Below are 14,714 nucleotides of genomic sequence, written 5' to 3'. Positions count from 1 at the left end.
GTCAAAGAATGAGGATGAGGTCTAGTGGCTTTGTTGTCTGAGATATTTTAACAGTAGACTTGGCAAGGACTGAAGTCTCTTCTTTCTAACTAGGATGCTTCTGATGTGTAAACATACATGCCTTGATTCAGCAAAGAATTAACAGTTTTAAAGTCAGAGAACTCTGTTAACCTAATTAAGCCTTTTCCTAAACTAAAGCCATCAGAAGCCCCTGAATTTCAGCAGCTGCTCCAGTATCTTTTTGGCAATACATCCCATATGAATGTAGAGATTTTTTGTGACAGTAATTTCACTAGCTAATGACCATCTCTATTAACAATTTTCACCTTTATTTCTGTGCTGCATATCCCTAATGTCAATTTCCAGTTAAGCATACCAGATTCTTCTCCTCTCAGATAAGTAGTCCTCTGCCTTCAAACTTCTGTATCCCAGAAGGAGCTGCTTATAAACTGTGATAAAATCACTTATTTCTTAAGTTCTTTTAAATTTATGATATTCATATCCTTTTCAATTTCACAGTGTTCTTTACAACATGTGAATGCAATAAGTGTTTGAAATATCCCAGGAGTGCTTGCATCAGTGCTAAGAACACAGATCACACAACCTCTTCACTCCTACTTGATATTGCCTTGGCTAAGGATATTGGCTACCCATATCCAAAAGGACACTGTGACCTCTAAGCCTTCAATTGACTAGTGACTAAGAACTAGCAGCTTTCTAGAATCCCTATTTCATGAGACAGAGATCATGCCATGAGCAGGATTACAGTTTTTGTTCCTAGACAAATTACCTTGAATTAACATTTCTGTCTGAGTGCCTTTGGTGTCCTTTAATAGTTCTCAGCATGCCAATATTTTTACATTGATGACTTTCTATGTAGTATTTTCCACCTTCAGATTAAACAAGTCACCTGCCAATTTTATCATCAGTAATTCTGGGAGTAATTCTACTGGCATGAAAGCAATTCAGGAGCAAACTGTGCAGAACCTCATTAGAAAAATACCCATGTGACAATGCCTTGCCATTTACAATTACATTTTAAATGCTTGACAGGTTTTTGATTAACTTCTTTCACATCATGTTAATTTTTTAGCTTTTGCTAGCAATTAAAAATGTTTTGTCAAGTTAGATGACTTCCAAAATCCAAACCCAGTGCCAGTTAAACCATTTAATCAGCTTTATCAAACATGGAACTCCATTAAAGGGTATTCTGCAGAAACCTTTAGGACTTGAACACGACTACTCTTCCATTTAGATACCTTGCTGAGCAAAGGCCATACACAGATGTTCAGAAAAAACAATCATGGCACTGAAAAACTATTATGAAAACCGAATTGCAATAAACAGGAAAATAATAACCCAAGCCCTGAAAACATCAGGTGATGCTTTGAAAAAATATTACAACTTTAATATGCTATTTTTGTTCTTGACCAACTGATGCCCTTTCTGAGTAGTGCTGCTTTAAAAGAGAGCAGCTGATACAACTGCACAAACTTCAGCAGCTCTCATTTCCTCTCTTCATCCCAGCACTTTGGGAGCAGGCTGAGCAGGCTCAAGTACTGGATTTTCAGCCGGCCGCAAGTTTTGTGGTTGTCTGTTTTCTGAGGTGTGTTGTAATAATTTAGAGGCACTCTACACTCGTATGCACACATTCACACTTACTTTTGGGATTAAAAATTTTGTAAACAGAGGTATTTCCTGTACTGTTTCTGCAACTAGCGACAGGGAACAAACGCGACTGACGAAAGATTGCAGCCTTCTGTCATTTGATAAGAGGGTGGCATTAGGGAACTGCTGGTGGGCATATCATATGATATGCTGGCACTTGTGAAGGTTACCAGTGCCTGTGTTGAGTCACAAGATTGTTTTTCTATGTCTTCTGAATTCACAGAGATCAGACTGGCATGTTTTGATCTCCTCCATATCAAAGTTTGCTTTCGCAGACTTCCCAAATCCTCCTTAAAATGTGGATTGAAAAGTATATAAAGCAGTGGGTTTAGACATGCTGGCAGTGGGACAATCACTAGAAGTATTGACTTAATCACTTCTGGGCTGATAAAAGTGAGGTTTAGTAAGGAGGAAAAAGATAAGAAGGCCACAGGGCAATAAAGAATGCAATTAGTAAAAAGTAGCAAGGCTATATGTTTGACCATAGAGCAATCCCAAATGTTGTCTAGTTCTCCCTTTTCTAAACTGCAGTAGAGCTTTGTATAAGCAACAGTCATTACCAGAAAGCAGAGGGAGTTCAGCAATACCAGCGCTACCATGTAGCCCATAGCGCTGGACTCTCCAAAGGGGAGCGGCAAACAAAGAGGAGAAACCCCATACTCAGTTCCAGTGAGAAGGGGGATCCCTGCAATGATTAGAGCCAGCATAAAGCAAAAGCAAATGGCAAGCTTTATGCTAGCGGCGGAGGATTTTGTTTCAAACTTTGTAGCATGCTTTACAGAGAAGGCACGTTCCAGTGCAGCCAGGGTAAGGAGGAATATGGAAGCCTCTGAAGCAAAAATGGAGAGAAGGCCAGTTATTTGGCAACCGATCCCGCTTTCCCATTGCGCTCCGTACTGAGCAAAGCTGCCAAAAGTGGAGGCATCCACACCAGCCAGCACCCCGCTGGCCAGGCCCATCAGGGCATTTACAATGGCCATCAAACCAATCAGAAGTTTTATGGAGGACATATACAATGGAGACCTGAAAACTGTAGCAGACACCAGTGCATTGCAAATAAAGGTCAAACCCACTATGGTCCACACTCCAATTCTGATCAGCCAGCTACCAAACAGATGGTCACATGGTTTGAAGGGACCTGAAATGCCAAAATAAAAAGGGTAAGGGAAGCCCATGTAAACAAAAAAACCCCCATGGTTTCTAAGACACTAAAGTTCATGCTTCTTGCAGATTCTCAGAACAGCCAAAGAGTGAATTTTTGTATAAAAAGGGAGCTGGAAATTTGCTCTTTCTCTGGAGTAACCTGAGACCTTGATAACATGCTGCTAAATGTGTGATGCATATTGCATTAGTGGTGCACATGAGCCTTGTCCTTCATCACAAGTAGTCTATGAGCTTCTTTTTGTGCCTGGCAGTACTACTGCAATGTGAATGTCAGCTCTTGTAGTTTCAAGAAATGCTGTGATATTTGTCAGTGTGTGAAAAAAGCTGAAAATGTTACCTGTAACTAAATTAAAACAGGTTCCTAATGAGTCCTGGTGATGTAATGGATACGGATGGATGTACTTTGGCTACCTTATAACACGTTATTACACAGTGCAAGGAATCTGTCTCTCTTTGCCTTTGGGAGTGCTGCCTTTTTGGATCTCCTGTGTCTGAAGTCAGGTCATTATGACTGAAGCTTGCTGAATACTTGAAGTATTCTCTATATACTGAGGTGCATATTCTGTGCAGTTGAAGCTGATTGCTCTGCAGTCAGAGAAACATTACGTGTCTTGGTATGAGCCAGCTAGGCAAGCCCCTCACAGCGGCCTGTGCTTTTCCATGAAGACATAAACCCTGCAGCTGAAATGACTTCCCTATAACTATGGCTGTTGCCATAAACATAAGGATCTATTGCATCAGTTTGCAAGTTTTTCTAAGATACTATTTGAAAAATCCAAGCTAAAATGCCTCTCAGGTCTGGAGACAGCTTACCTTGAAGACAGCAATGTTTTAATAAACTCAGAACTTTAGGCCATTGGAGAATATGTGACAGTCAACTAACTCTATTCTTTGACTTTCTGCCTTTTCTATTCCTCTTTATGTAACTTTAAAAAATTTACTGTTAGTGTCTGTTGCAAACAAGAATCATGGTTTAAAATGAATGCTGAAGTACAAGTTGTCACTCGGGGTTTTTTTGTTCATGTTTCACAATGAAAGAAATGCTAGTGAAAATGTTTGCTGAATCAAACAAACAAAACTTATGACTATGGCTGGCTACATTCTACGAAGACAATAACAGTGCTGGGTGTCCTTTGTGAGGGACTGTGCACACCAATGCAGTAGTGATTGCTATTTCCTAGACATAGACCTAAACTGTGTGTTGTTCAAGTTGCTCACGTGTAAAATAACTCTGTGACATTCAGAAGAACTACTTTAGCTTTGCAAAAGACTGAGAGAGCAAAGATTCTGCTGCCTTTATCATCTGCCTCTTAGTAGAAGAGTCTTTCCTCTCTCATTTTCTTGACTGGGTATCAATTCTGGTGAAAAGGGGCCCAGAGCTTGGTGACTGGGCAAAACTTGCTACACTCATGGTGGCTGAATAGTTTTGTGGAATTCAATGCAAAACTGTATATTACAGTGCAATGTATGTGTATTACACTCATCAAATTACTGCACATCATGTGGCTGTCCTAGTGTCTGATTCACAATTTGTTCTGCATCTCAAATATCTACTAACACTGTCCTCGAATTCCTGTCTGTCTGGCAGTTTCATACCTGGAGAAGGTGAGCATTGCACTGAATGATGAGATTTCAAATCTTCTTCAAAGTCAAGAAAAAAGTCCTCAAAATCACGTTCATCTATTGGGGAGAGAAAAACCCAGAACTGTTACTGCAATTTTCAGGAGAAGTTTTTTTAGTAAAAGTTGCAAAAATGACTGTGGTATTTAAGCTCTGGTTCTTGTCTCTTTCCTGCTGAACTGTGAGCAGAAGCAGACATATGCCTACTTGGTTTTGAATTAATGTACTTAGGATTATTTTAAAAGTGGCATCTTCACTTCTGTGAAAATGATCACGTACAGGTACATTCTCTATTGCCTAATTTGCAGCGTGATGACTGCCTAGGAAGGAGTTTAAAATACGAATTCTGCTGTTGTGCCATACTACTAAGAATTAATCAAGTGTTCTGTGTTTCTTTTGTCATCACTAGCACATATTCTTGCCTCTATTCTTGATGAACTCTGAGACCTACTGGTTTGCAAGGGCAGAGATAGCACAGAAAGCAACAGTAAATGTATGTGTGCCCCTACATAACAGATCCAGTAACAGACCTAGTGCTGAAGGGGAAGAAAAAACCAGTAGTCTCATGTCCTGCAGAACAAATGCACTCTGGTAACCCTGGTTATGTGCACAGACTGGGAACAAGAGGCTGGAGAGCAGTGCCATGAAAAGGGACCTGGGGGTCCTGGTCTGTGGCAAGCTGAACAGAGTCAGCAGTGCCCTGGCAGCCAGGAGAGGCCAACCCTGTCCTGGGCTCCACCAGGCACAGCATCTCCAGCTGGGCAAGGGAGGGGATTGTCCTGCTCTACTCTGCACTGGGGCAGCCTCACCTCGAGTGCTGGGGGCAGGTTTGGGTGCCACAGTATAAGAAATAAAGCTGAAGATGTTAGAGAGCTTGCAAAGGAGGGCCACGAGGTTGGTGAAGGGGCTTGAGGGGAAGCTGTATGAGGAGCTGAGGTCACTTGGTCTGTTCAGCCTGAAGAACAGGAGACTGAGGGGAGACCTCATTGTGTCTTCAACATCCTTACAAAGGGAGGCAGAGGTGCAGGCACCAAACTCTCCCTCTCATGACCAGGGACAGGACTCAAGGAAATGCCATGCAGCTAAACCACGTTTAGGTTGGATATCAAGAAAAGGTTTTTCACCCAGAGGGTGACTGAGCATTGGAAGAGGCTCCAAAGGAAAATGGTCACAGCACCAAGCCTGTCAGAGATCAAGAAGTGTTTGGAGAATGCTCTCAGGCACATGGAGTGATTCTTGGGGCTGTCCTGTGCATGGTTAGGAGTTGGACTGGATGATCCTTGTGGGTCCCTTCTAATTCAGCATATTCGATGATTCTATGAAAAAATATGGCAAAGTAGCCACATATTTTGGCTACTACTCATCCTGAAGCCTGTGGGTAAGCCTAGGATGTGTTCCATTCTGAGGCTGGAAAGAAACTACATCTTTGCTGGCCTGCTCTTGTATGGAGTTACGTAGCAGCTGAACTACCCTGCCTCTCATATAAAGGAAAGATTTAATTCACCACATTATTATGGCTGTTATTTGGATGAAAAGATGAGTGAATAAGTGAGTGAGATTTTTGAATGGCAGATCTAAAATAATGAGTTTGCTAAGCACAGGTATACTTAGAAAACATCTTATTAAGCAAGAGACAGGGAGGGGCCACGTCTATGACTGTAAAGAGTATTGGATTTATTTAAAAGCACAGGTTGCTCACAGCCTTCAGGTAGACTTAAAAGCCTAAGATGATGGTTACCTTGAATTTGTAACAGTCCAGCATCCTTTCTATGCAAGTCATCAAGGCTGCTATTATCATCTTTGTTCCATTGGCTGGAGATTCTGTAGTGGCTCTCACAAGCTCCAAAGGCACAGCACTGATAGGCATAAGGCATTTCCATGACCCTGCAGAAGAATAAGGCAGCATACCATGATAGTGGTGAAGCACCAGAGTTACTGGATTGTACTGCTCCTCTACAGTTAACACAAAGGAAATAGTTTAAATATCCACAACTGAAAGCAAAAACATCTCTGAGTAAAAACTGGTCATGATAACGCAAAATGAGAATTCACAAATAAAATTCCTCATTGGAAATGCAGATGGCTTCTAGGCTAATTTTAGAAAAAGCATACTGAAGTTTTCTTATGTGTTTTCATAGGAGACATGTCTTGCTGTTGAGTGAATGTTACTCAGAACTGTATTTCTGCTTTTATAATTTTCAACGATTTTACTGTGTAAATCAACTGTTTCTCCAACAGTTATTTTCTTAATGGTTTCTTTAAAAAAAAAAAAAAAGCACATCCAAAGATCACAGCCCGCCTACCAGGAAAAACCAAAACACTTCTCAAATTAAATTTCTCCACTTCAGGAAGAATGAGATCTTTTGGAAATCAAGCTTTATTCACCTCTCTCCACCTTCAACTCATTTCACAGTAAGATGGCAAAAAGGAGATTGTTTCTTGCGCAGAAGATCAAGAAAGCAGAGTTCTAAACCAAAAGGTGAGTGAATCAGGCATTGTGTGTGAAATGTCACTGAGAGAAAGGTTTTACTGTATTAATTATCTTAAAAAGGAGAACAGTCATTGCAGGACACAGCATACTGAATTCTTTTAGGATCATTTTTATTTCTAGCACTAATATATGTCAGTGAGTTCCAATGATTATGAAGGCTCCTGTTGTCAGAAAAGTGCACATTTCTGCTACACTGTGAATTTAATTCCTTTGTGGAAATGTAAATTCTGGGGGAGCATGGAAGAACTACTTTCTGAGTTCTATAGACTACTTCTATTCCATAGATATATTTAATGCTTTGGAAGCAAAGCTATCTAATTTGCACAGTTCACCAACAGCACATAGCAAAACCTAACAGCTCACCTTAATTCTAAAAGCCCAATATACCAAAAAGTTCAAAGATAAAGAGGTGATTAGAAGTTATTCTGAATTAACTTAAAAGGAATAAAGTAGAACTAGATTCTCCTATCAGATTACTTTCAACAGGTTAATCATGTAAATTAACATAATGAGTGTAATAAGCAACCTCTAACCCCCTGGGAAATCTGCAGAGAAATCAAGCTGAATCAGGCCCAGTGCCAACAGGACTTAGACTTGTGCACTAGCCAAAAGCTCGGTACAAAGGGGAACAAACGGAATCTTAAGTTCTAAAGTGATTTTTTAAATTAGTGCATTTGGAGGCATTTAGGTTCTATAACCTTACATTTCTGTTGGAAATTAACCACAAGAATCTGTACCCTTGTACCCAATACAAAATTTTTAGGGTACTCAATAAAAGTTGAAGATAACCAAGATCCAACTGTCAAGCAACCTCAGGCCAGGATATTTAAATATTTAATTTCTAATGCATTCATCTGCATGCCATCCTTTAACATAAGGGGATTATCTTGATTAAACATTTTTGAACACATTTCCCACAAGCCCTTCTTAAATAAACTACTATTAAACCCACTGATTACTAGACTAACTCATAGCTAATCATCTGGGATAAAAACAATCCCAATCCCCAAACAGAAATTCCCTTGTTTTTGGAACAACAAAATCAATTATCAAAAGCAACACTGACAGTTCTGTGAGGTGATCCCTGCAACTTGTGGCTTCAGACCTTTGGAAGGACATCGATATAGCTGGGGGAATTAACAGTTAGTGGAAATTTTAGGCACAAGAGACTGTCAGAAATGAATTCTATTCTCTGATTATTCAAACAGCTCTATGACAGATTTCCAGATCTTGTGCTCCTCCCAGCCTGCTGGTCTGTCATACACTGGAAATGTAGACTTCCCACATTGTACTGGTCCACTACTTTGATGATGTAGCCAAAAATATCCATGGCTTTTAAATGATATTTAAAGAGAAGACTCCCATTTCTTATCCTCTCTGTAGGTATTTCTAGCATCCATTCTTAAATCTGGACAGTTTATGTTTGTTTTTGTCCCCAGCCTGTGTTATTAGGATATACACATAACCCTTAAATTAGCAAATGCTGCTTAATCTGTGTGCAAAGCCCAACTGCATACAGAGGACAAAGCATACTTTGCAAAACAGGGAGATCTTCTTGGTGACAGAGGAGTTGTTTTTTTCCTCAGAAAAGCTACATTTAACACCAAAAAAAAAAAAAAAAAAGAAAAAAGAAGGAACTTTCAGGTGTGCAGGGCTGGAGGCAGTCCTTTTTATGGCTGGTGCTTATTTGATGTGGGTGATTAGATTTGGACTTTGTCAAATTAAACTCTTAGAAACACTGCCTAACTTTATTTTTATATACTCCTTATCTTACTAATGATATCTGTATCCTTGATAATTTTTTTTCCTCTAGCAAGGAATGCCTCTTTTTTTCTGTTTTTAGATTAAGCAGCAGAGAACACAAGGTCGTTTTCTCCCTCACAAAGGTGTGGAGTTAATGGTGAACAGGAAGGCACAGTTATGATGAATGGAGCAAAGCACTGAGTTCTTTTCAGCACTGAATCAAAGCATCAGATAAAGAAGGAAGGAGTGGCTGGCAGTCTGACTTTGCCTCCTCAAGGCTTGCTGCAATAGGCTGGGCTCAGCTCTGCAGAGTGTACTAGTGCTATTGCTGATGATGGGGAAGGGGATGCTCAGCTCTTTGATCTGTCTGTTTGGATGAATTTAGATGAGTAGAAAGTTTTAATACAGGAATTTGTCTTTAATGTAACCACTGGCTAGTTGCAACAATTGCAAATGGTGAAATTCCATTTTGTTTTAGATCTCTGTTTAAGTTTGGTGCTTTGTGCATTTTCTGTGCAGCGATCCTGTGTGAAATCTTGACCTCATTTTGATTTATGGTAAAAGTCATGCAGACTGTAGGTCAGGATTTTACCCTATTCTCTCCTGACTGGGTAAAACTTGTTCTCATGGATGTTAATCAACTCTAGATATCATACTTTAAATACATTTTAAAAAAATAATTAAGTTAGTCTGACACATCCTTGTTACCAATTTGCCCAGATGAAATACACTGTACTTTCATTTGAGTAATGTACACAATTTTGCTGAAGGGAAATTCATATAGAGCATAATTTGGAGAAAAGAATTGAAAAAACATCTTAGTTATATATAATTCAGTTGAATAATGGATTATTCCAGGACTACTGCAGCATCTCTTATGCCTCTAGGTCAAGGTATATGCATCATTATATATTTGCCAGGTTGGAGTAATCACTTTTCTTATGCTTACATTCTTTTAAAGAAATTTCAATTATTTTAGAATTGTCGCCTGCCTCAGAATTTGGGCAAAGCCAATGAGAGAAGAAAAAATATGGCATAAGCTCAGTCTCAACCAATCACGATTTTTATGGTACTTGCTCCTTGGCCTCTGAAACCTGTCTCAAGATCTGTAATGTAGAAGAGGTTTAAGGCCTCTAGTACTTTGAATGTTAATCTTATAGTTTCATGCACTTGATGAAGACACTGCCTAATTTTCCCTGTGACAAACTACCATTTTTGGGTTTATTAAGACCTTCAAGGCATTGTTCCCTAACCTTGGAACCATTTTTTGCAGCTCTTGTCTCAGGTTGTGTTAACATGCCATCACAGAAGTGTTCTAGGGTGGATCCCTCCAGTGCTGTACACAGAACCCTAATCAGCTCCACGCTTCTGTTCTTCATTCCCTTACTGAGAACTCCAAACACTCCAGTCCCTTTCGCTGCCTGCCCGGACCCTTGGCCTTTTCCAGTGCAAAAGGCAAATCTAGTGAAAACATAAGGATGGGCTCTCCATCTCTGGAGAGACTCAAAAGCTCTCTGGGTGTGGTCCTGGGCAACAGGCTGCAGGTGCCCCTGCCTGAGCAGATGGTTAGACAAGACAGCCTCAAAGGTCCCTTGCAACCTCAACCACTCTGTGATTTTCTTACTATGTGCACACTGTTTAGTTGTTTCGTATTTTCTGATACCAAACTTTTTACAGTAAAACATGAAAAAGTATATGCTACACTTGGCATCTTCTAATTAAAATATAAAAATGAAAGGAGAGTTAGGGGAAACCCCCAAATACCCTGAAGTCAGAGACAAAACCCTCTTTGTCGTGACCCTGAAATTAGTTTAGTTGGTTGTGCTAATAATAATAGTGCTAATAATGCCAGGGTCGTGGGTGCAAGTTCCATACAGGCCATGGTCATCCAGGACTGTAAGAGCTGCAAATGATCTTTAGAGGACACTTCCTTCCTGTATCACAGAGGACCCACAGAAATTATTAGTATTAAAGGGTGTTAGAAATACTGGGAAAATATTATCTGAATCTTAATCAAAAGATTACAGAAAAATCATATTCAAAGAGAAGAGGTGAAATCTTTTGGTCTTTCAGCAGTATGTTCTTCCCTGGTATTTGCTGTGTTCTCATGATGTATAATGGCAGTTCTGTGAGCACAGTCCCGTAGAAGAAGGACATATCACTAAGCTGCCAGCAATATTGTTTTAACAGCTTTTGAAACGTATCACCAGGAAGCAGATGTGGCTCGTACTAAGCAAGTACTGGGGTTAATATTTCAAAACCTTCATAGTTTCTTCAGTTGAAAGTGAGCATAATAAAAGAAGTCTATCATTTTTATCATATTTGCTTTAGTTTTAATGGCACAGATCAAAGACTGACAATACGAAGTAACATGCGTTACACACTGACACACCTTCCATTGCACATGAACACAAATGTGGCTTATTAGTTTTAATGATATACTCACTTGAGTTCTGGAAAATTTTCAGATGTTATCAAACTTTGTAGGGCATGATTTCCTGTTAATTTTAAATGAGTTAAGCCATGGAGCCCCGTCACAGGAAAAGAGGACAAAAGGTTGGATGACACATCCCTGCGTAACAGCAAATAAAAATCAGCTTATGGTTTTCATTTTTTTTTTCAGCACTAGAAGTGTCACATTGAAAAAATAGGTTAAAGTTTTCTAACTCAATAAAAAATGACTGTATTAAACAGAGGCCCCAGTGAATGCAGCAAAGCTGCAGCACTGCTCAGGAGTACTCACCTTTATGTCTAGCAGAGAGATAACAGTAACATCTAGTAGTTAGTTGGGTCTCTGTTCCCAAATTTTGACTCAAAGCATTCATAGTGACAGTTTTGAGACTAGCATATGAATTTAAAACCTTCTCCCTAGACTGTTTGAATTCAAAGGAGCCACACAGCTTCCCACAGATTAAAAGATTCAGTGGGATGCTACAGGGCATGGCTGCCCTGAAAGCTGCCCAAGGAGCAGGTCAGGTGTGTGGGGAAGATGTGCATTTCAGGAAGGGACAGGTCTGGGCTGGAGCAGAGGCAGATGACATTTCCAAGCTGAAGGTTCTCTGAGTGGCTGAGGGAAGACAGAGCAGTGCAGACGAGCACAGATAGGTAACGTGGGGAAGGTAAAACAGGTGAACGAAAAAGTGGTCAGGAAGATACAGCAAAGTAGTGAAAGAGGGGGAGTCCAGAGGTACTGTTTTCAATTTTGCTCTCTCTCCCATTTATTCAGTGAGTCTTTTCAGTCCTCCTCACAATAATCTACTCTGCAATGCTTCAGGTGGTCAACAGTCAAGGAGGAAGAAGGAAAGTCTTATGCAGTTGAAATGCCTTTATGTACAGGAAGGTCTGGACTGTACACTGAAATCCAAGGCCTAGGCATAAAACAATGCAGTTGACAGACTGGGCTTCTACCTCCCTGGCTTAGTGTGTGTTTTCTTGCACACAGCACCCTTAAAGACCAAAGGTGACATTCAGGTCCTACTGCAATGCTAGAAGTGACCACTGACCTGAGGTGGACCAAGGTTAGAGACTCCCATTTCAGGGAGTACACTGTGTTACTGGTGTGTTCAAGAGCTTTTTTCTTTAACCCCCTCTGACAGTTGTATGTTACTGTCCAAAGCTACAATTTACTGCTCACCTCACAAAGTTCTGAGAAGGTCTCTGTGGGCATTTGTCAGTGCACCACTCAGAGGGCTTTGCACATCAACAGAAATGAACACCTCTCCAAATTTAGGTTTAGCAGCTACCAGATTATCTGTGAGCAAACGCCCAGCATCATACTTTTGTGACAACCATACAGCAAGATGACTCCAGAGGGATTTTTTATCATCTTCCCCATACAGCCAATGCCTCAGCAATTCATATCAAAAGAGCATTAGAGTGACAGTTGGAAATAGGAAAAAAAAAAGAGTAAGCACTGAGAAGTGCTTGTGAACAAGGCCTGCAAAACTGGCTGTGGATGTTTTGACCACGAACTGCTCTGGCTGAACTCGCTAAAGAGGAAAAACTATTTCATCAAATGAGGAACAATGAAATAGAGATGAATTCTGGAAAAATTTTCTTATTTAATTTTTAATCCAATTCCTGAGGCCTGATACACAACCAACAGGAAATCTTTACCATTGCTACAACAGATTAACTGCTAATAAATTGAACTAAAAGAGGCAGGTTCACTGATAGTCTTCAAGAACCCCAAATGATTACAGTGTTGTATGCAATTTTGCTGTAATACCTGTGTGAATTGGGGAAGTACAAGAAAGCAGGCATTTAGATATGGATTTAACAGACCAGATGATTAGAACAGAGAAACCCTCAATTTCTGCTGGGGCACCAAGTTATTAAATTTTTGCATGCTTTTGCAAGAAAAATGCAAAAATTGAATGTATAAGATATTCAAATACTTACAGTTTGATCAGAGATGGTAAAGAGGAGAAGGCATTGGGGTGAATAGTTTTAATTTTGTTCCAAGCTAAATCCCTACAAGAAAAGTGAGTAGAAAATTACATACTCACAGAGTGAATATGGAAGTTTTCAAACACTTGATTAGGAGGCCTAAATATAAAAAAGGTATCAATTACATGCCAATATTTTCAATAAGCTCTTACATATCTCATAGTGCAAAGTATTTTTTAATTTTTTATTAGTCAGTTGTGGTGTTATTAACCTGGCAGCTTAAAATGTCCCAGTGCCTGCCACAGCCCAAGGCATTTCAGTCTGCCTCACAGCCTCCTAATGCAGCAGAAAGAAGGGTGGGTTATATGGACTAAGTCTTCTAAAACGTTCTCATGTGACTAAGAGAGCAGCAACCCATGGTCAATAGGCTTAACTTTCTAATCTCAATTTTCACTGCCCCTGAAAAGTCAAAGAGACTGAAAGCAACTCTTAAAAAAATGTATGGCTTCAATTCTGCAAAAAATTCCAACCAGGAGTAAGTTTTGGACAAAATTACTCCTCTAGCACATGAGTCTGTGTGAAAACTGGAAACCTGCACATGATTGGACTCCACATCTTTAGATGCTGTTCTCTGTAAAAAGGCTTCCCACTCCCTAGAGCTGATTATAATGTGAACCTGCCAACAGATACCAGCTCTGGCCCAGTAAGTCTCTCTACTTCCACCAGAAACATTTAGAAATGACAGTTTTTATGGCTATAAGCTTAAATATTTTAATTCATTGCTGCAGGTGCTAAACCTCAGAATGTTTGCTCTCCTTTCAGAGTTATGAACTCAGGGTGAAAGAGCATAGTGAGGAAAAACTGAAATAAGGATCTTTAGGGGTACATCATGAGCAGACATTTTACAGCCTGTATTTTTGAGAACCTGTGTGAATGTCTGTTAGGGGGTACTCACAGGGAGCGAAGAGCAGCCAGCTGCCGAAAGGTGTCTGCTTTGATTTCAGCGATTTCGTTGTGATGCAAGTCACTGAAATAGCAATAAAGATCTCCTCAGTTTCAAAGACACTTGGAAGGCACTTTGGGGTGTTTTAGATTGTGCTTATGATCCACTTCAATAAAGTGTATCTGGGGTATGTCAAATCAGCCAGCAATAACCAAGTTAATTATACTCAAACACACATAGAGGCTTCTTTTTGAGCTTTTCAGGGTGGTTTAACACTTACATTTTTTGGAGTTTTTTACACGCAGTAAAACAGGGTAAATCTTCCAGTAGGTTATAGGACAGATCCCTGAATTATACAAGAAACAAATAGATTAACATCAAAAGAATGTTAAAAGAAAAATAGCTTTCATTGTAGACCTTCATGCTCAATTAAAAATAATTTCTTTTTATCCACAGTCACAGAAGGGTACAAACTCACTTATTTCTCATCTGTCACATTTTGATTTCTAAGTGAAGAGAAGAAATGAGAGGAAAAGGCAAGATTTATTAACTCCATACCCACATTTGCAAATTCCTTCCATTGTTTGAAGATTTCCTGCCTGAAGTGTAGACTTCTGCTGAGTGTTTTACAGCAGTATCACAGATTTCATCTTTATCATGTTTAAATTCTGACAAATATTTTAACATTTTAAAATA

At 39.7% G+C, this 14,714-nt stretch overlaps 1 protein-coding gene across 1 annotated transcript in view; it reads right to left on the bottom strand.

Moving 5' to 3' along the window:
* Nucleotides 1-1,715: 1,715 nt before the first annotated feature.
* LGR5 (leucine rich repeat containing G protein-coupled receptor 5) overlaps nt 1,716-14,714 on the bottom strand; it is a gene marked incomplete at both ends in the record, with an annotated part of 88,029 nt that continues 75,030 nt past the window's right edge. Inside the window, 7 exons of the mRNA XM_084206025.1 lie at nt 1,716-2,806; nt 4,429-4,512; nt 6,191-6,336; nt 11,133-11,258; nt 13,088-13,159; nt 14,031-14,102; nt 14,299-14,364. Coding sequence (XP_084062151.1) covers nt 1,716-2,806; nt 4,429-4,512; nt 6,191-6,336; nt 11,133-11,258; nt 13,088-13,159; nt 14,031-14,102; nt 14,299-14,364 — 1,657 coding nt within the window. The remainder of the gene's footprint in view (nt 2,807-4,428; nt 4,513-6,190; nt 6,337-11,132; nt 11,259-13,087; nt 13,160-14,030; nt 14,103-14,298; nt 14,365-14,714) is intronic.

The sequence above is a fragment of the Fringilla coelebs genome (assembly GCF_963513975.1).
Source record: "Fringilla coelebs genome assembly, chromosome: 5".
Taxonomy (NCBI): Eukaryota; Metazoa; Chordata; class Aves; order Passeriformes; family Fringillidae; genus Fringilla; species Fringilla coelebs.
Note: the sequence above shows the minus strand (reverse complement) of the source record. Positions and strands in the feature narration are given on the sequence as shown.